At 52.3% G+C, this 24,767-nt stretch overlaps 1 protein-coding gene across 1 annotated transcript; it reads left to right on the top strand.

Annotated features, from left to right (window-relative positions):
* LOC122378743 lies at positions 1-24,706 on the top strand. Its single transcript, XM_043360196.1, has 7 exons — positions 1-334; positions 7,952-9,400; positions 9,633-9,711; positions 20,518-20,687; positions 21,348-21,516; positions 22,297-22,417; positions 22,799-24,706. The coding sequence occupies exons 1-7, from the start codon at positions 136-138 to the stop codon at positions 23,120-23,122; spliced, it is 2,511 nt and encodes an 836-aa protein (XP_043216131.1). The 5' UTR covers positions 1-135; the 3' UTR covers positions 23,123-24,706.
* The last annotated feature ends 61 nt before the right edge of the window (positions 24,707-24,767 follow it).

Raw genomic sequence — 24,767 nt, 5'->3', positions numbered from 1 at the left:
CGCGGCGGCGGCAGTTGTCGAGCAGTCGCCGAGAGGGTGGGCCACGTCGCGAGGTCCGTCCGTAGTCATTGTGAGGAGTTGGTGCGCCGTTGTTTGTGACTGCCGGGTGGGGACGCTGGTTGAGCTGCGGGGACGATGACGCCGCGGCGGCTGCTGCTGCTGCTGGCCGTGCTGGCCGCGGCGCGCGGTCAGCCTGGTCGGACGGCTGACCCGAGCAGCTGCCGACGCTACCTGGAGGGAGCCGACGGCACCCCAGTCACCTGTCCGGAGCCACTGCTGTTCGACACCGCCAGCGGCCGCTGCATGCCGGCGCCGGTGGCCACCTGCGGGTCAGGTCAGTGGGGCCACCTGCATGGGTCAGGTTAGTTGGAGCGGTGATCTGCCCCCACGCCAGAAGGGGCGGGGATCTTTGGGTCAGGTCGTCAGTAGGGCTGTGGTGTATGGGTCAGGTCAGACGTCAGTTGGGGCAGTGGTCTGTGGGTCAGGTCGGCCACGGTGATTTATGAGTCAGACCAGGAAGGGATATGGTGACTTGTTAAGCCTGGTCAAAAGAAGGCGGTAGCAGTGCCCTGCAGGGCGAGTCAATAAGTGAGAAGGAACCTGTGGCCTTTGGGTCGCGTTGGTGGAGATGGCGTCCTGCAGGTCAGGTCAGTGCGACAACCTTAGCCTGCGGGTCAGGTCAGTAAAGAAACAGTGATCGAAGTCAGGCAGCGGCGTATTTAGAAAATCGCGAAGGGGGGGGGCCAAGGGTTTGGAGGGCGCCACCTCACCCAAGGAGGGCGCCATACGGTCGCGAGATAAAAAATCGCTCAGTGGGGGTTGGGGGGTTGGGAGGCGTTTTTTTACCATGCCACCAGTTTTTTTTTGCGTAACCTCGTATAGGTCGTGCTGCATTGATTTTGCATCGTGTGTATTCATTATACTCCAGGTCACAAAAGGTCAAGTGTTCTTGAAATGCTGCGCCGAAGGCGCGCGAAATTTTTGAAAACAACCTTTTCCTCCGCTTTTTAGGCACGCCTTTTATACGATCACTGTTCAAAGCTCCTCTCGCTCTTTTACCAAATTTGAAGGTGTAAAAAATACCTAAGGTTTGGTCGGGCCGCTGCCACACAAACTGTACAGAAAGCTTGGCTCATGGGTGTCGATGTATAAAAGTTTATTGGCGGTGGCATATCTACGCACCAGATCACCGTATCGGATTGATACCGGAGCGCGAGATGCGTAAACATCATCCAAATTACCTCAGACCAGCCTTCATAGCCTTCTCACAGATGCATACAGTGTACCCACATAACCAGTTTCAATCACCGAAACTTCAGATGCCTGCTGTTGCGCCCGAACCTGTTGACAATACTTAATCGTAATCCATATAGATGCCATGATGCACGTAAAGTAGGATCAATCCGTTAAGACCAAAGACGTGTTTTATGCATCGTAGAGCGTAGATAGTTTTGGTAGGTATAGATACTTCATTCATTGTGCTGAATGCACGTTCATTTGTGGCAGTTTTCACAGGCAAGACATCAACTATGTGCAATAGAACGACTAAGTTGAAAAACATGCCAAAGGAGTAAATAAATGATAGGAGGGCAGCGATCAACGGATGTTGCCAATAGGTAGAAGGGCTGCGATCCACAGGAGGGCACTAATAGGTAGAAGAGCCCCGATCAACATCCCGAGTTTCGACAGTAGGGCACCGATAGGTAGGAAGTTGGCGAGCAGCAGGAGGGCGCCAATGGATAGAAGGGCAGCGATCAACAGGAGGGCACCAATAGGTAGGAGGGCGCCGATCAACAATCAACAGGAGGGCGCCACCAGGTAAGAGGGTGGCGAGGAACAGGAGAGCACCAATAGGAGGGTGGCGATCAACAAGAGGTCGCCAATAGGTGGGAGGGCGGTCATCAACTGGAAGTCGCCAATGAGCGGAAGGGTGACGATTAAAATGGGGGTGGCAATGGTGAGGAGGGCGCCTTTGCTCAAGAGGATGACACGAACAGGAGGGCGTCTGTGCGGAGGGCGCTGGTCAACAGGAAGGTGCCAGTGGATAGGAGGGCGGTGATCAACAGGAGGGTGCCAGTGGTTAGGAGGGCGGCGATCTACACGAGGGCGCCAATAGGAGAAGGGCCCCGATTAACATTCAACAGGAAGGACTAGGGAACCAATAGGTAGGAGGGCGGCACTGAACAAGAGGGTGCCAAAAGGGAGAAAGGCGGCCTTCAAAATTTCACATGAGGGCTCAATAGGTAGGAGAGCGCCAATAATTATGAGGACGCCGATCAGCAGAAGGGCGGCAATGTGTAGCAGGGTGGCGACCTACAGGAGGGCGCCTTCGGGTGAGAGGGCGCTTATTTACAGGACAGCGGCTTACATAGGCGACCACCGTTACGCTTAGAGAGCTACAGCCTACAAATGTGGTTGGAGGGCGCCCGAGGGAGCCCTCCAACCGTATTTGGAGGGCGTATTTGGAATGGGCGTCCTCCGAGGGCGCCCTCCATCCGTATTTTCCCTGTAAACACATTCGCGATTGGAGGGCGCCCTCCAGTCGCGATTGTTTTTCGATTCGATTATATCACAATTGCATTTGCGATTGGAGGGCGCCTTCGGCGCCCTCCAATCGCAAAGGGCGCCTTCGGCGCCCAAGGGGGGGGGGGGCCATGGCCCAGTGGCCCCCCCCTGCCTACGCCCCTGAAGTCAGGTCAGGTGATGGGTGTCCGTGCCCCGTATGGGTGCCTGTGTCAGGTGACATATGTGTTAAGTGGCCGGTGTGTACGGCTGACAGGTCGTTGAAGACGGTGTTCAGGAGCTTTCTCATTCCAATGGTCCCTGTCCCCATCCTGACACTTTATCCACTATTGAGTTGCTGAGCCATGCAGCGATTAGGGCGGGTTAGGGCTATTGTTGCAATTAGGACGTTACTGTCCACCTTTAAAGTTACAAATCACGCTTTCACTGCCGGAAAGGCATCGCAATTACCGACTTCGGAAGAGACCTCGACTCGGCATATGACGGTAAACTGCATTGTGTATACCTAGTGTCGGCGACGCGAGTTCGCACACAATGTGGGGAAAAGAATTACGCTTGCGTCACGTTGGGCCAACCGGGCTCAATGATTCGGCCACCATGGTAGGCATCATTTTGTCATCGAACATTCCTGTCCCACCCTATCAAGGTGGGATGCCGCGTTGATCCGCGACAAGCCCCCGCGTCTCGCGAAGGAGGCGGAACGGCGCCCGGTAGGACCTTGAGCCAGCGCAGCGTGGTGTCTCGCTCGAGTCTCGACTGGCCGAGGTCGGTCGCCGGTGGGCAGGGTGTGATCCAGGGGCAGCGGTCGCTGAGTCACTGTTCCGCGTGCACACGTGGGCAGTACCTAGTGACGGGAGATGTCCGGAGTCCGCGATCTGGGCCAGCCCTGGGTTCGCGCCCTGGGCCAGCCCTAGCTGGGATACACCGCCCTCCGTTGGTTGCTATTGAAGCGGTGAAAGCTGTGAAAGCCCATGCGTCTGTGAGGTACGGCGATATGTAAGGATCACGTGTGGCCATTGACATTTGAATGTTAATGTGACTTGCGCGATGTGTCCATTATTCAGCGAATAGCTCAGCACCCTGTTATCTGGTTCTTATCGTACAACTCGATGCCAGTTGGGGACTGTTCAGTGTAAATGTAAAGGTATTTTTAGATGAAGCTGTTTTTGAATGCTTTTCACCAAAAATATGCACTCACTGGTTTGATAAATGCCTCAGTCGAGAGCTTGCGGCGGACTTTCCTAAAGAATGGTTATAACCGTTTTAATATATGAATATTGTATAAAGCTCGACATTTCGTCCAAGACATGCCTACATGCTTATGCACCTTTCGTTAGATGAGAACCTGAAATTACATAACACGATTGGATTTAAGACATTGCTGAAGGTCAGCTCATTTCATACCCCGTTTCCGGCCCGGCTGGTCGCCCTTCCGACCAGATTGTCGCGGATCTGAGATGCCGCCGGAGCATGCGCAGCGAATCCGCAGGATGTGGCGAGACCTTTACTTCCACATGTGGTCAGTGGTTCCTCCCAGTCGTAGGAGACGGGTTTCCTTCCCCCCACCTTTCCTCGACGGACAGTGACCACCGCCGACCGGAGCGGCGGTTCAGTCGACACGCGGAAGTGACCTGCTGTGACGGGGGTAGCGAGAAGATTAGCAGGCGTCAGCCAATTTAGAGAATCGGTAGCGCTGTGGGAGGCACGCGACAGATGTCGAACACCAGGTCCGACATTGTGTAGTTCGTTAGCGGCTACGTGAGAAGCGTGGACTATCGCCAAGGTCGGGTGTCGAGTGTCGAACCGTCAGGTAACGAATCGGACAAACGAACAGCTAGTAGGTACGGATAAAATATAGAGCATCGAGCGTTAAGGTGTAGATAAGGAGTTTATTTAGAGGGAAGTCGGGACTGGCCTTTATGACACCGCTTCCAGCCATGTAATGAATTTATTGTTCTTTCAATTTCAGGACTCTGTCTTCTACACAGTCAGACGTTGTATGACGTCTATTGTTAACCCTCGCCGGCCGAGGGGGGGGGGGGCGGGTACCGCCCCCCCCCATAGGGTTTTTTTCGCGATAGCTCCGAACACGCTGGCGATAGAGAGCTGAAACTTGGCATACCTGACCTTTGATCCAAGCCGCATCTTTTGACACCAACCGCATTTTTGGGTCAGGTCAGGTCACTGACCTATGACGTCATAAGTGAACCTCTGCACGGTCTTCAGATGTCGCAACTTCGCAACGCCCTCACTGCCAGAGGAGATGTCACAGGGAAATGAAACTTGCAGGATCTAGTATCCATTATGAGTCTCACAACTTGTATATCTCGGATTTTTCCTAAAGGTCATATGAGGTCAGGTCATTTTCGTGACCTCACCATTATAAGTCAATGGGGAAAAATGAAAACTGCTATTCTGGCGCCGGGAACGATCTCCAACTATCTCAAGCACACATAATCGTGATTTGATGCACTCTTTGCAAGGTTAGATGCGTCACTTTTGCAATGTTGACCTTGCGTGACGTCATTTATGACGTCATCAAGGTCATATTAGTTTTTCGTGAATAACTCTTGATCAAATTGAGCTAGCGAGTCGAGAAAGCCACAAATGGACTCAGGAAGACCTGCCGAATCGAATGATATGCGACATGACCTCTTTCGACCAACTTCGTGACCTGGGGGTGCTGACCTGACCTTGACCTGAGGTCAACACCCCAAGTTGACCTGACCCGAACAAAAAGTATATCATTCGACGCGCCTGAGCAAGGCGAACACGATGCTGCCAAAATCGCGGTTCTGCGGCCGTTTTTCGCGAAGTTATTCACCAAAAACTGAACCGTACCCTGGGGCACTTGACCTGACCTCAGAGGTCACCGGTTGACCTAGGACCTTAAAATCGGGTACCAATCTCTGCGTCTCGTAACGGCGCACACGCTCGTTTTTTCCGCGACGCGCTAGCTCCACCAGGGGCGAAACGGCGAGGGGGGGTCGTACCCGCCCCCCCCCCCCCTCGGCCGGCGCGTATGTAGAAAACCAATAGGTCCGGCGAGGGTTAATCCATATAAATACGTTAATGGGCTATTTCATTATACAGATACCAGTTCAACTGTCATTTGTCAAACGAGCCATTCATATTTCATTTCGTCGGCACCATCCACAGCCAATCATGCAACGTCCCATAGGCGTCGCCAGAGATTTTCGGTTGGGGGGGGGGGCAAAATCCAATTTGGTCTTAAATCATGCCTTTCTATAGTCATTACTCACACGTTTTATACGTCATTCGACGCGCCATGGCGCGAGGAATGCAATGGTGATAACGTTTTTCCTCTAGCTATGAAACGTAAAAAGGTTTTTTTGTAGAGAGGACTTCTTCGGGAAAATCAACCACGTCAGTTAAAAACGCATTACCCGTTACGTCAGCTTTAGCAGGGTAGAGCATTTTAATGGGCATGATACAGTGACTTCGTAGCCCCCCCCCCTTCCCTCCCTCGGACGGACCCCTGTGCAGATGATCCCGAACCGTAAGAAAAAAGAGTTAATGATCGAGAGAATTGGTTCGCCCTTCTAAAAATCCATATTCTAGCATGCTTAGTTTCTGTGATGGATTTATCGGTGCCTTCGACCCGACTCCGACCCCGGCTTCCAAAACCGACTCCGACTCCGGTCAGAGCTGTCGGCTCCGAACGATTCCGACCCCGACCTCGCAGCCCTGCTCAAAGGCACACGTGGCACCTCCATGATAAGATCCGTGTTATAGGCCTTCATAGGCCTGCCGTAGGGATGGTCCTCAAAGTCGAAAGGGCCCTCCGAGACTGCCATGGGACCTTGGAAGCCGATGGGACCCTCAGAAGCCAGTATGGGGCTGTTGAGGCCGGCGGAGGCCCTTAGGACTGCCTAAGTGGCTCTCAAAGATCTGCGCCCGAGCCTTCAGAATCAACAGTGGAAGATCGGAGCGGTGTTCGTAAGTGCCGGCCTAAGGGCCCTCAGAGGTCGGTTTGGACTTTGGGTCCCTCGGAAGCTAGCGTGGGATCCCTTCAGAGTTCAGTGGGACTTTTTAAGAGCCTACGCACGGCCCTCGTTAGCACTGTGACACTTTAACGGTATTTGAACATGTCACAGACCTTTGGCCAAAGTTGGAAAAGACCCCGACCCAAACACGAATTTTTCGAGCTATAGGGTTTGACGCTAAAATTTCGTGTCAGCGTACTAGACTGGTGAAAACCGAGTGTAAAATTCAGCTAGCACCAGCTAAGACATGGATTGAGTCAAAGTGTTTATATGTTCGAGTATGAAGTGGAAGTCCTGAAAATTTTGGCGACTCCCACTCCGACTCTGGTTGGAACTCTCGACTTCAACCGATTCTGACTTCACAGCCATTCTTGAGAACTACCCCCATTTTTTGCCGACTCCAAAATCTCATCGGATCTGCATCGATCTCAGGGGGTGCCCGGTCGGAGGTTGGGGGGGCAAGCTGCCCCGCTTGCCCCCCCCCCGTAGCGACGCTAATGCAACGTCCCCCAAGTGACGTCTGCGCCATGATGCCGCGCGGCTGGACTTACCTACGTCGTGTCAGGACCGGGAGCCGGATCTGAGCGGATGGCCGTCCATCACCTCACGTGGCGGCACGGCGCTCACGCCAGTGACTAGCAAACGTACCGATAACGGCACAGACAAGCCGATCTTTGCGTGCCAGTGCTCCTCCAGAGACCAAATTGCGTGCTTGAGTGATTAGGCCTCGTAAAGTAACGGACATGTAGCTTTCCCCGACACCATGGATGGAACGTGTACTGGCTTGTTAGGGTAAATGCTCAGACTATAAAACATGACATGAAATTCATAAAACAATTCATCAAACCACACCCGATGACAGCGACTTCCATCTTGCATAATGAATCTCTGGACTCCTGATCGAATGTTTCGATTGCCTCCCGCCATTAGTGTCACTGTGATGATTGTCACGCATTTCACGGCAATCGGCAGCGCAGCGCACCGGTTTAATGCGTATTGCGTGGCCATTAGACGAATGCCTTACTAGCCACATGCTTCATGCACAATCTATGTATACGTAGTGTGGGAGTGAGCATGACGTTTGCTGCATGAGGTGGATGAAGCTGTTTTGCCCGCTGCCGAATTATCTACTGATGACACTGTGGGCTGCGACGTTCGTCATTAGATAAACAGTCCACCTCACCAGTGATGTCATTCTGCTGCGCTGCTGGATTTAGGGTGCGAGCGACCTAACGACGTCAACAGAATTAACGTTCGTCTCACCAAACGTGCGACTTGGTGCGCTAAAAACCCCCTCAGCTTTTTGCAATATCTCATCGAACTCGATTAATTCCGAAAAGTATCGCTGTTCGCTTATGATATTTCTTACGTAACGCCATGTCGAACACAACAATTTAACAACAATTCTCCTTCGCCGACAGACATGGACGCGCCACCGTCTCCCGTCCGTGCGGTCATACGAAAATGCTGTCCGGAGTCACAGCAGTTCGACCTGAGCGTCGGCGACTGTGTCGACCGCGAGGGACCGTGGCAGCCGACCATCTACGCTCACAGCCCGTTCAACGCGACCGCGCCGACGCCGGTGGAGTCTCCCGAGTACGACATCCGGGCCGAGCGTCTGCAGGAATGCACCACCATCGCTATGAACATGGATCCCGAGTACCCGGACGTACTGTACCCGCTGGACAACGGCTTCCTGTACGTCCCGGCGTTCCAGTACCTGTACTCTCCGGACGCCTACTGCATCGAGACGATCGCCGGCACGGGCGTCCCCGGGGGCCCCGTGCTCGGCGGCGTGGTCTGCAAGGGCATGGCGGAGGAGACGCCGGGGATCACGGCGCTACCCGACGACCGTCCGGTGGTGCCGCGCTGCTGCGCCCGCTTTATTCCGCTCGACCTGTACCGCGAATGTCGGTTTGACCTGCAGATGACCTCCGAGCCGGCGCCTCCCCTCGAGGAGGCCGCGGCCGGCGCCGACGCGGTGCGCTACGAGATCACCAGGCCGCTCTGCAATGGCACCGACATGGTGTTCCTGCGAATGGGAGCCGAGCCGTTCGCCATCGACAGTCTGGGAACACTGCCGCTGCCGGAGGCCAACCTGACCATCCCACTGGGCGACTTTTGTCTGAACGAGGGCCTGCCGACTGGCCCGGAGGACGCTCCGGTGCCGGAGCCGGCCGGAGCGACTGCGTTGCTGTGCCCCAGCGTCGAGCAGCGCGCCGCGCTGGACGCCACCAGCGTGCGCAAGTGCTGTCCGCCCGGGATGGAGGTGGAGCGGGTGGTGCACGCGGAGGCCGCCGACGAGATGAACTGCGTCCCCAGCGGCCGGACGCTGGAGGTGGACAGCCTGGAGGAGGTGGCGGTCGGCATGCGCGCGGCGCCGCTCCTGATCAACATGCCGCCGTGTGAGGGGGGCCTGTTCGAGGTGACCACGGGCAACTTCTCGGTGCGCGAGGACGGCTCGTTCCAGCTGATCGAGTTCGACCCGTACGCGTGTCACAACCAGGCCATCTACAAGGCGACTGCCTCCACCTACTGTCTGGACCGTAAGGTGGGCAGCGAGCGGCCCGTGCACGCCTTCTACTGCTTCCCGGAGCAGAAGCCGGACGACACCAACGTCAACTACATCTTCTACCCGATCCTGATGGGCATCACCGACTTCTTCCTGCTGGTGACGTTCATCGTCTACCTGACCGTGCCCGATCCCACGCAGACGGGGCTCAACAAGAAGCGCAAGCTATCGCAGAGCGTTCTGGGGATGATTCTGCTGGCCTACATCAGCTCACTGTTCTTCGCCTACTTGGTGCTGATGATCGTCCAGACGGCCGTCACCCAGCTCACAAAGTACAGAGTGGCCTGCAAGGTCCTTGGTGAGTGCGGTCTGCGGGGCGTGTGATTAAAATAATTATAAATCACTATGCGTACGCTATTTTCTTTTAATTGATGACCTTACTTTAAATTCAATTTCCTAATATCAAGTAGTCTTTAAAAAGTGTCTGGCAGCTCGTTTAATGCCTAAATGATTGCGTATAAACCAAAATGTACTTCGATTGGAACCTCCTCTTAACCACACAATCAGCTTACAACCTGTTCTTTTGACAGCTGTTATCTTGTACTTCTTCCTGCTGTCGGCGTTCTACTGGCTCAGTGTCATCTGCTTCGAGATCTACTTGAGCACGAGGTGAGTCACTCGTTAGCAGTCCCAACACGAGGACACTGTCGCGGACAACTGACAGCACACGGCTCCCTGCTTCTGCTACCGATTACACGTGTCTCTAAAGCGCAAAGAAAGACATCAATAGCCGGTTATGAGTTACTGACAGCGTAGAGCTGTCTCGATGCAATAACTGACGACGGTTGGTTTGTCTTGCAGCATGGTAATGAAAAAGACTAAGTGTCCTCCATATACCTATTATGTAAATTTAGGACATTCACTGAAGAATGATGCAGTAAGTGCACCGTCGTGTAAATTTTTGGGACCAGCATGACAGCCAGTCTCTGGACGAAACCGGTGTTACGCCAGTCTTTAGTAGTACTTCAGTCGGTGTCGGATATCACTGTGTTGCCGGGTCACTGTTGACCTTCAAAATCCCTGCAGTCTGAGCAGACCCTCGCAGTTAGCGCGCCAAAACGTTCACTTCTGAATCCACTTAGCGATGGACAGTGGACACTGCTGAACATTATACCTAAGCTCCGATAGGCGCTAGACCTGCACAATTTATGCAACCGTCTATCAGCATATCAAATAACAAGCATATGACCGAAATTGTCACAGATTAGCATTACGCCATGGAGCAGTACCTACCGTTTCGATGTGTGATGCTACTGTTCGGGACGGGGTTTTCCGACAGCCTCCTAACACAGCGCACTGCGCAGCTAGCGCGAGCGCGACACAGATAGGTCGGTAAGGTGGACTGAAGCCAAGCTAGCCTCGTCACTGAAGCGCATATCAAAGGAGTCTGTGATGAGTCGGTAGTCAGAGTCGGAGAACAGACCCGCCCGCAGTCCCGCGTAGTCATCGTCTGTGGGCGGCGTCTTGCCATGTCACGAGAGTCGACTTCCATTGCAGTCAGACCTAACGCTATCGACGTAAGCACTATTATCTGGGCCCCTTACAACTTGAGCTCGCATACTAACAGAGGCATGTCTATTGTCTAGACGCCTGGCTCGAGCTGAAATTGAAGAGATATTGCGTTGCGACAATGAGGATATGATTCAGAAATGTTACGTATTTTTCTTAAGATCAGACCAACTTCTTCAAGCGGCCTTTTCATAGGAACCCGATATTTACGAACAGGTTCTTAGCATCTAACAAAGTTGTTGTTGCGAACGTCAACTATGCAAAAGACTTAAAATGATTGAAGTCGAAATTAAAATAAACTTTCTAAATGACCGATCTATTCATTTATAAATTCACACTCACCCTAACAAGATGTGCGCTCGAAAAAAGCAAGTCGACATACATAAAGTCGACGACCGTATAGCGGGGGGGGGGGAGGGGGACAACGGTTGTAACTTGTAAGTCCACTAGCATGTGCGACATGAGTGTCGTAATCGGCCACCGTTGCACTGTGGACTTCTGATCGAGGGCTGGTCTGTTTGTTTTCCACTGAGCCTGTCGTTTACGGAGAGACCACGATAACTCTGTATGCTTACCGAGTACACGAGTGCACATGCATGGGCGAGTAACAAAGTACACGATTTAATCTGCGTCCGTTTTCCTGTAAGAACCGCGATGCCTGCGGCTGCAGTAGGCGCGGCAGTAAACTCGGATCATACAATGGCCGTGTGAAGTACTAAACAAGACCCGACTGTCGTCAATGTCAAGGCACGGTTTCCACGGTCTGTTTTCCTCAAGATCTCTTACTTCCACCAAGTCTGGTAGTGCAGCAACAGTTATTGACAGTTTGTTGCGTCACAGCAGTTGTTTTCTGAACGTTTCTCCACGTAGTTTAATTGAATAACTACCTACCTATTGACGGGGTCGTCGCGTTCTTGACTTCTGAGTGACGCGACGCCCTTCGCTGTAGCGGATAGCGGAAGCACGTAAATAGCTGCAATCGGCGCTGACTGAGTTGACTTTATTGTTCTGCTGAAACTCACCGCAAAGTGATGGCTCGCAGCTATTCCTGAAAGGCTAGATTACACAAGCCACGTCTACGTCAGCGTAAATCAACAGGCAAGGGGAGGCTGGAGAGGATCAAACGCTGCATGCTGGCTGCGCTTGAACCACCACCAGGGACTGGGTAGTGAGTGACGCTTTGATGATGATCTTTCCTACGCTCAGCTCCAGAAAATGTTCACATGATTGGCGGCTGACATCCACCGGCACAAATGATGCAGCCTCAGCATCCAAACGGAACGAAACCAAACGTCCAAACCGCCATGCCGTGTGTCAAGCTGCATGGCTGAACGGTCCATTACCTCCCCCGTCACCTTGCGTGCGCCGACCGGAGACGGGTTTCTGTGCCAGGGCCGTGGCCAGTGGAGGGGCTCCGCCGCTCGCGCCTGACTCAGGTGCGAGCTGAGCGGCCCTGACGAGGCAGCAATGACACGGCTGGCTGGCGTGACCGGCCCGGCGCGGTCGGCGATCCCGTTTGACGCACGCCTTCTGCGGATCAGCTAACGACGTGTGTGTGTGCGTCACTGGGAATCGGCCGAGTGGTGTGTGTGGACTGCGGAGGGAGCGGGGCTGAAACCAGCAACTGTGAAAACTCGCTTGTTTGCCCGCGTGACGATTAGCGCGATCGAGACAGAACAAAGGCAACTTTGCGCAACATGATCGGAAAGGCGCCGGGTGTCGCGAAGCTATAGTCGCACGCAGTCGCACGAGACAATGACTGTAGGTGGAGGCCTTGAGATCAGTTACGGGTGTGGTCATTGCCACTCATCCTGTGCAACTGCAGCCGTCCGGTCAGGGGCCGATGGCCAGCGCCCTGGCTCCACCCGACCTCGTCTCTGCCGAGCAGCGGGTGGCCCTCGGGGCTGGGCGGATCACGCGCGGCCACCCGGCTGAGGCCGAGATGCGGCGCAGTGCGCTCTCCGGCAGTTCCGGGCTGGTAGCCGGTGGGTCGGGCAGAGTGTGGGAGGAGGCTCACCGGCGGGTCGGGTAGAGCGCGGGAGGAGGCTCGCCTGCGCCGCTCTCTGCCAGCGCAGCGTGGAGCGTCCGTCTGCGGCCGGGGAAAACCGGCCCCAGCCCCAGCCCCGGCCTCAGGCCCGGTCGGGCTGACGCTGACTGTGAACGATTAGCGTTGGTAAGGACGGTGCCTGTGCCGGCAGCCTTGGACGCCGGCGAAGCGTTACCGTAAAAGGATACCGCAGAGATAATTGTGGCTAGAAACCTCGCCAAGGCGTTTGCAAAAACTTAAAACTACGGAGTAAGGAAGGAAGCTCGACACAATAAAGACCGATGCAGTGTTCGAGACATTAGTATGCAACAGGATCAGATAAGTTTATATCCGGATGTAAAAATATTTTCATCTCCTGTCGGTACTGCTGGTTTCGCTCCAAAACTACTCAGCATCAGCGGTGCCAGTGGGAGACGGCTGGACATCAAGCAGTTCTCCATACCATGCATCACCTTGAATGCGGCAAAGCTTGAAGGCACCTTGCCTTGAGAACGTTTCCGATCTAGCTGATCACTGTCATGATCCTCAGCACGACTCGGTCGGCCGGCGGATCAGTCTCTCTCTTTGTATCGGCGGCCGTCGTGCTGCGCAGGAAAGAAGGCCATCACGTGCAGGGCGCGCCTCATCACGGCTACCCCGATAAGGCCCGATCTCACGGCATTAGAACAATGCATCGTTCCAAGCCGCCCCGCTACCTGGCTGCGCCGACCGCATCCGTGACTGACGACGAGTGATGCGCTCAGTATCTGAACACACCGCCTGCTGTTCAAAGCAAAGCTACGGTCTGCAGGTGCCATATAACCGAAGGTTTGTTGTCAATAGTTAAAACACTATTCTTTAGAATTGTGTTTTTCTATTGAAAAACAAATCTGAGTTCCCTGACAATTTGGCAAAAGCTGCCTGAGATCAGTACAACTTGATGCTCTTGAAAACGGCTGGTCCAAATATTCTGATTTTTTCAGGATTTCTAGTGGGCCAGGTGATCTACGTTCTGGTATGGGTCTCCCCTCCGCGGACCATCTGGTGCACGTGCCACGTGACTTTAAAAATTCCCGTGTTAAGCCAATGGGGAAAATGAAAAAATGCGTTCCACGGCAGATTGCTCGAAAACGATCCAAACGACCCCCCATTTTCTTACATGCAGATCAACCACCATTCGGTGCACTACCCATGGGTATGTCGCAAAGTGGCCGGAAAAGTCCAGAACCACGTGCCACGTGCCGTTGAAAATGACCCTGCACACCGGAAATTGGGACTTTTGGTCATTTCGGCGCACCCATGATGCATACTATGGCGTGGGTGACCAAACAATGGGTGTCATCCGGTCGGCAACTGTTTAACCCATTTATGCCCAGGAATATTGACCATCATGAAAATCGACGAAATCAAAATATGTTATGCTCCTACCAGGGCCTTGCATGGAATCGAAAATAATTTTTGCCTGCAGCAAAAGTTTTTCGAGAAAAACGTAAAAAACATGCGTTGCGAAATCGCAACGAAGGGCACACCGGGCGCCATCAGCGTTGCGAAAACGCAACGACGGGCACATCAGACGGACATAAAGTACACTGAACTGCCGTATATGCTAATATGTTTTGACAAAACATCAATCAACTGTTGACAACTATTGCTTGAAAATGCGGAACCCACATCCGTCGTGCTCTATAACCCGCCTAAGAGCCTCGGTGAGGAAGCATAACTTCATGATTCGCGAACGGGGAGCATGGCAACACGGTCATTATCAACCATTTACGTTGTCCATTGCTGTTCATTTAAAGTTGTGGTCGACACGTATCCAGGGTGATGCTTTCTTTTTGGAAGCTAGACAGAGCCATTACCCCCACCTATCAGACCCCACACTGAATAAGTGAATACAATTAAACGGAGGATTGGGAGTAAACCAGTGCCTCACGTATGCGCGTATATTCGCAATCATTGTTAACCACCCTCCTAGGAGTAAAGTTAAATTCCATTGCAGGTTAGTCGTACCCACTCTCAGCAAAAAGAAAAAAGGACCGATCCGGCTCTAACAAATTACCCGCGTAAGGCATAGCGCATCAAAACAAATCGACTCCCAGTTTATCATGTTTGCACCTAACCCAAAATGTTCATGGCCCCACTCTCAGCGACCTTCACGTGTAACCTCTTTCTCGAGACAATGCCAGGACAGAGTGGTGATTCGACGTCAATCCGTCCTTTCCATCTTCAGGATAGTTGAATCCTCCTCCACGCCTCAACCACCTGTTCCGGGCTGGACCGGCAACGTATATCGCAATCGGGCAGCTCACATAGGAGCGCACCTGTAGCCGGGTGCAGTTGAGTGCTTGGGAGGGGGAAGGGGGTGGGTCATGGGTGGCCTGCCCACTGGCTGGGCTCAGTCTCCAGTCTACGATTAACCGTGTCCGCTCAGACGTCTCCCCTAATTCCAATAATCCTGCTAGCTCTAAAAATGGTCTGATTAGATAAAAGCCTATCAAAGTAAGAAAACAAGCGTATACTCCACATCAAGCAGCTTATGAATCTATGCGAGTTATGAATCCTAAAAACTGTTATTTTTCCAGGTCCGCCCTCATTACCCCTGCCGAAGGGCTCAGCTACCCCCAGAGGGGGCCTATCCCACTATTTGCCGACCCTCAGTTATCTTTTCTAACGTAAATGTTGGTAGTCAGCAGATTCTATCCAGAGAATGGCGATGCCTATCTGTCGCCTGATACCAGAATACATCCCCGTTGTTCATTATTTATGCACAATGTACATAGAAGATCCAATTTCCAAAGGACCTAATTATCTCTCAGCTCCGTTAGCATCGCCGACCGTTTGATGCATGGGTCCTTTTCCTACCATGCGATTTTCAGATGCATGGGAACACATTGCTTGGTGAACGAACAGCCCGAGGCCGATAATCTGCGAGAGAAAAAGAAAGGAGTGTTTGTGGCTGTTTGAGCCAGCAAATATGAAATGTGTCGCAACATTTTACGTGCGAACGCACCTTGCACTAAACATACCTATCCTATACACGTCCCTCATGGCATAGGCGGCGGAGCGGGGGGGAGGGGGCACCAGGGCACCGTGCCCCCATTGATTTTGCCATTTTAACATTATCCCTATAGGCGTTGCATGGAAATGGAAATGGAAAGAATGGGACCAAAAGTCGGCAGTGCCCCCCCCCCCCCCTTAATTGAAGATATTCCGCCGCTACAGCCTCATGGCTACAAAATGAAAGAAAGAAAGAAAGAAAGAAAGAAAGAAAGAAAGAAAGAAAGAAAGAAAGAAAGAAAGAAAGAAAGAAGGAAAGAAAGAAAGAAAGAAAGAAAGAAAGAAAGAAAGAAAGAAAGAAAGAAAGAGAGAGATAGAGATAGAGAGAGAGAGAGAGAGAGAGAGAGAGAGAGAGAGAGAGAGAGAGGGAGAGAGTTGGGGAACGAGGAGGAGAGGGAGGAAGATGGGGGAGAGAAAGAGAGAACCCACAGCGTATCACGAGTGAAGTCTACTGTTGATATTCATACTTCCGCTACCCTGTCAATGTGCCCATCGTTGCGTTTTCGCAACACCGCTGTCTTTCCGATGTGCCCTTCGTTGCGTTCCCGCAACGCGACAGTAGTCATATTTGAAAATAGTCACAAACCCTTTTTGTAGCATTATTTCTTAACAAAATGCATATCTACGCTATTGTAGGGACTCTGCAGAATATGTTTACACAATTTTCATTACGATATTATTAAGCACTTGGCCTACTTATCTTGGTTTTCGTGACGTCATCACTCACAAAACCTTCGACTTCCCTCTGGGAGCTCTAGGCAGTAACTTACCGGCCGCACAGACTTGTAACTGCGTAGCATCATGCGCACAACCATGCTACATACGCTGAAACTTGTCTCATCGGTTAGTCTCTTTTACACACTTCTCAAGCTTCGATCACGTCGACGCTTGCTTGCGTTGCGAAAACGCAACGAAGGGCGTAAATGGGTTAATTAAGGTGTCGTCCAGTGGGCCAAAGTGGTAGTTTCAAACTTTTGGGATCCACCACTCTGGGGATTCTTTTTGACAATATACTTACGTTTCTTGGCGCAATGTTCATTCCACCCAGCCGGTCGTCAATGCGTTAGATGACCCAAATGACGATTGACCTGAAGGAAGTTGGGGGCGAGGAACACGCACGTGCCATCCGTTTTTTACTCGGGCGCTTTCATCTAGGAGATTTTTGCAGATACGTCAATGCGTTAGATGACCCAAATGACGATTGACCTGAAGGAAGTTGGGGGCGAGGAACACGCACGTGCCATCCGTTTTTTAATCGGGCGCTTTCATCTAGGAGATTTTTGCAGATATCTTTTTGATTTGTGAAAATGACCAGCCTAGCGGTATGCCAGCCGCTGATAAATTATTATCTTGCTGCGGCCGGGCGCTTATTTGCGGTGTTTGCGTTTGGCGGCTGGCGGGCGACTTTTAGTCGTTTTCGGTTAGCAGTTAGCGTCGGTGCGGTGCGGGCGGTTTTATTTTTTTCGGCGTTTCGTCGTTTTTTTTTCTGTGTGGTTTGCGGCGGTCGGGTGATTTTTTGCCGTTTGCGTTGGCTTTTCGGGCGTGCGTTTTACACGTTTTGCGGTGTTTACGTTTTGCGGCGGGCGGGCGTTTTGTGTTTTTTGCGGTGTTTGTCTTTGGCGGCGGGCGGGCGGGCGGGCGGGCGATGCGGGCGGTTTTCTTCTTTTTTTTTTGCGTCGTTTGCGGTGTTAAATTTGTTTGCGGTTGGCGGGCGGTTTTATTGTTTTGCGGCGTTTTTGCGTTTTTTATTTGCGGTTTGCGGCGGGCGGGCGTTTGTTTATTTTTTGCGACGTTTGCGTTGGCGTTTCGGGCGTGCGTTTTGCGCGTTTTGCGGTGTTTGCGTTTTCCGGCGGGCGGGCGTTTTTCACAACTCAAAGTCCAAACCTTCGGGCCACAGCGCTCCTCGAAAAGCGCTGCCCTCGAGTATGTTATCCCATGGCTGACGAGTTATCTCCCACTTCGGTCATGATGGGCAGTTATGGCAGTTATCAATCATTCTTTGTTTTAGTCAGTGTAATGTTGGACAACAGCTCTGGTATGGCCGGCCGACTCTCGGGCCGACTCTCCCGACGTGGGTTGTCTCACGCAACGTAATATCTGTGAACGTTGCAATGGGATCAACCAGTGATGCGGGCCCACGTCACTGAGCATCGATTTTCCCAGCGATTTCACTATTTGACCGAGAGGCTTACGGCCTATAATGCAGTCACGTTTGGTGATCTCAAAGTGAGGAATATTTTCATCGATGGCGATCCTTAATCCGATTCCTTGAGATGAGGCGTCGGTGCGGTCAATTCAAGGACAGGGACAGGCGATTTCGGCTCGGATAATGCCTCTTTCAGGATACATCCAAGCCTACCTATGCCCAGTGCCCATTGCATCAGCTTAAAATGTTACGATGTGCATGAATTGTACAACATTTTTCCTCCCACAATCAATCACACAGATACCCGCTTGTAGTTTTGTCTCGGAAAATCCAGAGGAAAAATCTTATCCATATAAATGCGATGGCTAAATATAGTATGAGCCAGGGCTGCGGAGTCGGAGTCGGAGTCGGAGTTGGGAGTCGGTCGGAGTCGACAGTTCTGCCCGGAGTCGGAGTCGGAGTCGGAGTCGCCCAAATCTTACAGACTCCGACTCCGGAGTCAGAGTTAACGCTGCATGGCTCAACGTCATGTACTGCACCTGTTTGATTGACGATACTGCACTCGAAATTAGATTTTGTCGATAATAGGTCATTTTTCTGTTTTGGACGAACGTTTTCAGCGAAAGAAACAGAAGACGGTGAATGCCCCAGAACCTGCTTTTTAAATCTGCATGTTATTTTTAATGCATATTTGCAACGCAAAGCCTTTGGAACGCACATGGGATCGTTTCAGGCAAGATAAAAATATATCCATTCTGAACTTCAATATCATGATATGGGTATTCATAGAACCGTCCGGAGTCAGAGTCGGAGTTGGAGTCGGAGTCGGAGTCGATTTTTGAAGCCGGAGTCGGAGTCGGAGTCACCCTAAAATCCATCGACTCCGCAGCCCTGACTGTATGACAATCTTGTATAATCACAGACAAAAGCTACAGACGACGAGAGTTTTGGTGCGGTCGTAATCAGCCAGTTACGCTCCACTACCGCTTGGCTCGAAGGTATGCAGGGCCGGTCCCTCCATTCAGCTGGAGCTCGGGGTCAGAGTTTCACCGCCATAGCCAGACAGCAGGGGCCGGCGGGGCGCGCGGGAGCCGCTCTGCGGATGGAGGCACCTCCACTGCCCTCGGCGGTGGCCCTGCACGGCCCCGAGCCACGACACGGTGCTGCTCACGGGGACACGTGGGAACGGCCGCGGTGGCCGGTGACCAATGGTGCCACAGACGGGACGGAGGCGAGGCCGTCCCGACCGCAGACACGGCCGACATGCAGGCTTCGGAGGTCCGCCACTGCAGTGGCGCTACTGCTCTTTGTCTGGCCGTGAAGCCACGGTGTGATGTGAGTGTGGTGGTCTGCTGGCCGCAGGCACAGCATCAGCTTGGCGACCTGCTGTTCAACAGGCCGTCAGGTGTTCAGGACACGAGATCCGTGACAATGTAAACAAGACATTGCAATCCAACGGAAATTTCGTTGAGCTCGGTAGGGTCGGCAAAGCTGATTATCCAGTGAAACAAGATGAAATACAAGATACATTGCGCGATAGCAAAACCCGACTGTGAAACGGTTTACAAGCATTTGGACTACATTATCGAAGGGCCCGTTACATCGTTGGAAATTTCGGCGGCGCTATCTTGAGCTTTGAAAATTGAAGCGAAATTTTAATTATGAATCTAGCATTATCCACAGGAAGGCAAATTGCCAGCGGGAGGAACTACCGAAACTTGATCATGCCGAGGGTATAGGTATCAGGCTTGCTGATGCTTTTTTTTCGAATGAGGACCCTCACGACCTCACCCTCTAATGGCTAAGTGCTAACATTCAAGTAGTGTGCACTGTGCATGACACAGTCCACGATTGAAAATTACAATAGACGCGGGGAACAGCCCCAAAGTGACAATGGATGAGCTAGGAAAATATAACGTAACTATAATAATCTGCGGAAATGTGACTGAGCTATCAAACCACATATGCCCGCGTCAAAACCAGTCCTCACTTTTTTCCCGGACGGCCTGCTCGCTGCTGCACCGCTAGTCTGGTCCACGCCGAGTGTCCAGTGGTTTGGCAAGCAAGGTGTTTATCGCACATTCGCCGCCCAGCGATGGCCGGGGCCGGATGGCGGTGTGAGGCGACCTTTAACCGGCTCCGGCCGATCAGCCGCGTGACAGAGCCTCATTTGCATCAGGCTCGCGCCGGGTCTGACCTTGGTTGGCTGCCGACGTACCCAGACGTACACAATGGCAGCCCTGCGGAGCGTCCCACAACCGCTCACGAGGTTTTGGGAGGGCGGTATAGGATGTTGATGGTCGCCATTGCGTCGTTGATGAGTGCATGATATGAGATACCTTAAACCGGCGATGTCTGTGAATGTTGTCTGAAGAAACCTTCAACGACCAATACATTGGACCTAATCTGCATAACCAAATCTGGACAAGACACAGCACAAAAGCAAATAATACGTTTATGGTCGTCCAAAGGCGCGTGCGAGTAGGTATCAATACTGTTCATGGGTCCATGGGCATTGGTGTCGTGCTAAAACAGACCGCCTGGAAATAATCGACACCGTTGTACGGCACCACAAAGCTAATTGAGGAAAACGACACCTCACGACAACACTGCGGCCGCCGTGGACGCCTCGCGTGCTCTCCACCACCACTGACCCGGTTCGGATGTCTGCCCACAGGGCCGACAAGAGGACCTCTGGCAGGAAGCGTTTCCGTCTGTACGCGGTGTACGCCTGGGGCTGTCCGCTGCTGATGGCCAGCCTGGCGCTCATTATGGACCTGGCGCCGGGCATCGACAACTGCAGCGTCATCAAGCCGGCCTTCGGACGCTACCGCTGCCTCTTCCAGAGTGAGTACCAGCCGACAACCTGGCGTCTGCGTTTGTCAAAGTCGTGCACTGACAATCACAAGGACAAAGGCGATTGCAGGCTATGCATTTGAGACGGGTATGATGAGAACTCGTCGTGACTCCATGCGGTGCCTAGGACACAAAGGAGAACATAGCTTCAATGAATTGTAAGTAAATGAGGCAAGAAAGTGCAGGTACCTAGTGAACAAGGTAAATGAGCGCCTTTGCCAGAGGGAGGCGGAAGCTAAGTAATCAAACGTACCATTTTATGACGCAGGCAGCCTCGACTCCACAAACCAGCATAATAGGTAAATATTGATATATCTTGGGAAGGTTACCATGTCGAAGTCAAGGAAGGAATAATCTCACTACCGTGCGAACTAGATTAAGTAGGCGACCAACAAGACCTTACCTAGCGAATCCCACCCTTCATTCAACCCGGACGGCTGTCGCCGACACGCCGAGCTTGAAACACTTCGATGACTGTGCGAAATGGAACGCCACGAGACATTTCTGCATACTGGTGGGTTTAGTTCTCTGACCGCATCAGAAAATAATAATTATGGTGGCACGCAATGTGACCATCTTTATAATGCTCGCATGAGGCAATATTTGAGTCCCAGTTACAACCCCGTTTGACATGTGCTTCTTTTTCTACAGATCGGAAAGCGTTTATCGCGTATTTCTACATCCCGATCGGAGTGCTGCTCGCCATCTGCCTCCTGCTTTACATCTTGACGGTGAAGAACCTCAGCGTCCCCAGCAAGATGCCCGGCAAAGACGCTTCCAGCGCCATGAGCAAGCAGAGCGCTAAGCAGCAGGGAAAGAGGTGATGCGACCTTGGATGAGGCTTACTATGATCCGATCCGATGCATTAGTTGTTGGTAACATATACGTAGTTCCGCAATAGCATCATTTATCATAAACATAAACAATAGCATCATTGACTCTTTCGGGAGAGCTGATTTGCACCAGACTTCAGCGCTGCAGATCCGCCTTCGTTCCGTGTGGTGATGATACCAGTCTGCCTAGTGCCTAAAGGCTGAAACAGACTCTTTCCGCGTTCAGGAAATCGCATGCGAGAGCCTATTCAAATACATTGTAATTCTTCTCGCATCAATCGCTTGCCGGAGGTGCGTGCGATTGATGCGAGCGTGCTTCCATGTATTTGAATAGGCTCTCGCATGCGATTTCCTGACTGCCGAAAGAGTCTGTTTCAGCCTTAAACAACGCCAGTCCAATCAACCTCCAGGATATTCCATATGGCTTGCCATGCACATAAATAGCTTCAGGTCCAGCACTCTTGCTACGACTATGAAGTGCTATAGAGTGTATATGACCATTAATGTCTTTCTCATTTTCAAATATAGCGTTTATTTGCGGTCCCATGCGATCTCTTTTCTCTGGAACTGCAATGACCCTTTTAACGAACAGATGTTAGCAGAGGATGTTAAATGTGAATCGCGAAAAGAAAATAACTACGGTAACCGTACCATTAATTTCATCGACGGAAATCGATCACATTCATCTGAATAATGTGTATTTGTTCAACCTGACAGCTTCTCTATACATCGTGTCTGACCGCCTTGGACGTCTTTCTATCCACCAGACGTAAGCTGTGCGCCAAGCTGTTCCTGATCATGGGAATCACCTGGGTGGCCGAGCTGCTGTCCTACCTCATCGGCGACAGTCCCGTCTGGTATTTCTTTGACGTCATCAACATCCTCCAGGTCAGTGGACGGCGAGGCTAGGCGTGCGAGCCGTAACAAGGCAACCATTTTCCTACCCCAGTACCTAGTATTTCGTTCCGTGTAGTCATAAGGAAGATGGTCAGGTGCGAGCACAAAGCATGCGGATCTAGGACAGGATCGGTAATGCCAATGAATGAATCGTCCACTTGCTGTAAGTCACGTTGAATGTTCATCGTTTCGTTCAACAAACGGATATTGGTAGCTTGCTGAGTCGCATTAGTGATAACTTGTCAAGGAAGTCATTATTACTTTCACGCCCCTGGATCACGAACGCCCCACCTGTCGGCAGCGCGCCCGTTTACACATGCATGTATGTGGTTTGCCCGAACAGTAGAACTAACAATCATTTCGCACCGTCAGGGCTTTTTCATCTTTGTGGCGTTCATCCTGCGTCCCAAGGTTCTGCAGTACATCAAGAAGACGGCGCTCCAGTCACTGAGCCGCTCGTTCGGCCACGACTCCCAGCACGACGGTCACCAGAGGGGCGGCGCCGGCGGCGGCGCGGAGGCCGGCGCCGCGGCGCGCGCGCCGCCGGCCGTCTCCTCGCCTGCCACCATGAGTACCCGAGTGGCGAGCACGCGCACCAACTCGGGCGGCTCTGGCACCGGCACGGCCGCCAGTGGCTCGAGCGGCTCCACTGGATCCACCGGCACCGCCGGCTCCAATGGCGCCGCAGAGCCGTGAGCGACCGGAAGAAAACGGAGCAGCGACTGGTCGTATCGCGTGGCAGATGCCAGTTCAAACGTGAAACGAGAGGAAAAAATATGATGACTACGTCAACGTAAGAGGCGGTAAGGACGCTTGATGTCATCAGTAGCGGCAACTTCGTTTGCGTCTGGCTGGATCACCAGCACTATTATAGAGATCGAATGCCGTCTACCGATGCAAAGTGACATGAAATGCCGGAACTGCGAGTGTTGTCCACCAGTCACTCGTATTCTGACGTAGGTCCTGGACATGAGATCTATGTATCTGAGGCTTCGGACCACCGACCGTGATGGGTCATGCAAGATATCGGCCTGTCAAGGATCTGGAATAACGGTGTCTGGTTACGAGACGACGCCAGCGACGTTCATACGAGCCAGCTTTCAAATATCGGCAGAAGGACTCGGCGATCGCATCCCCGCTGGTCAGTGCAGTCCTCTGCGAACTTCACATGACCTCACATTCGCAGACTGTTTATCTGCACTCATAAACTACTTCGCCGCTGGTTCCGGCTCGGCGTCCGCCAGATGGAACGCAAAAACAAACAAAAAAGTGGCTTCTCGCGAGAGATCCGGCACAGCTGCGAGGTTCGGGGCCGGATGTCGGATGGAGGCGGCGGCGGAGCGGCCTCGAAAAGCGCCGATCTTCTCACGCGTCCGGCCACGTCGTGTGCGTGCGTCAAGATCGTCGAGCGTCGCATCTCCGCCGCATCGGCCGAGTGTCGTCAGCCGGGGATGAACGTTCTCACGGAACCCTGGGAGAGGGATGGATCGAGTCGGGACGGAGCGCAGCGACGCGCAAAGATCCGTGATGAGGTGTGGATGTCAGATCTTGAAATCACCCGCCGATAACGCCTGGAGCTGACTTTAAAGACGCGTTGTTCTTTAGCCGCTCCAGTCCGGGAGTAAGCATTCTCTGACGATATCTGGCACACATTCATCAAGATAATCAACGAGCATCAATAGAATAGGTACTGCCGCGGCGTAGTTGCTTTACCATTGCCTCATCATTGTGTCCTGTGGCTCTTTCATCGCAGTAGTTAAATGCACGTACAGGGTGTTTGAACGAGTGCTCGCGTTTTCTTTCAGACAATGCTTTGTATGCTGCTTGTTTTATACGTGTGACATATTACCTGAGTAGCGGGTAGGAACATACACCTATTTCAAGAAATAGGATTACTGTCTGAGTTTATACCCTGTGTTTTGTATGCAAAGTACGTTTAAGATAGATGAGCGTTCTATTCTGTCCGAAGATCTGATTTCCGTCGATTGTGTTTCTGCTGGTGCTAGATGTGAGCCCGATAGATGCGCTCTTCTTCTTGCATTTGCTTATCAGTTGTGACTTGTGAGGTGACTCCTTTGACGAACAGACCGTCTCCGAGGCTTGGAACTGTCTATATTTGTGCTGTGCATAATGAAAGCATGCTCGCTGCGCTATGTTCTTACGGACGTGATTCTTAGAGACGTGATGACGAAGGGTGTCTGTGTAGTAGCTATTTCAGGTAATGCTGAGAACGCTCTTTGGTGTGCCATAGTTGTTGGCGTCAATAAAGCTGGAAGTCGTTCCAATCGTGTGATCCATCCGAACTAGCATTTGTAATCTGATTGCGTATGGCAAATCACTG

This window comes from Amphibalanus amphitrite, unplaced genomic scaffold (genome assembly GCF_019059575.1).
Source record: "Amphibalanus amphitrite isolate SeventyFive unplaced genomic scaffold, NRLGWU_Aamphi_draft 000064F_arrow, whole genome shotgun sequence".
In the NCBI taxonomy this organism is placed as follows: domain Eukaryota; kingdom Metazoa; phylum Arthropoda; class Thecostraca; order Balanomorpha; family Balanidae; genus Amphibalanus; species Amphibalanus amphitrite.
The sequence above is the reverse complement of the archived record's forward strand: the minus strand, read 5'-3'. Positions and strand labels throughout refer to the sequence as shown.

Excerpts from the sequence above, each read along its gene's own strand:
- LOC122378743 (XM_043360196.1), top strand. The coding sequence starts at position 136 with ATGACGCCGCGGCGGCTGCTGCTGCTGCTGGCCGTGCTGGCCGCGGCG. Across the intron at positions 335-7,951 it reads GGTGGCCACCTGCGGGTCAG|ACATGGACGCGCCACCGTCT; the intron begins GTCAGTGGGGCC and ends CTTCGCCGACAG. Across the intron at positions 9,712-20,517 it reads GAGATCTACTTGAGCACGAG|GGCCGACAAGAGGACCTCTG; the intron begins GTGAGTCACTCG and ends GTCTGCCCACAG.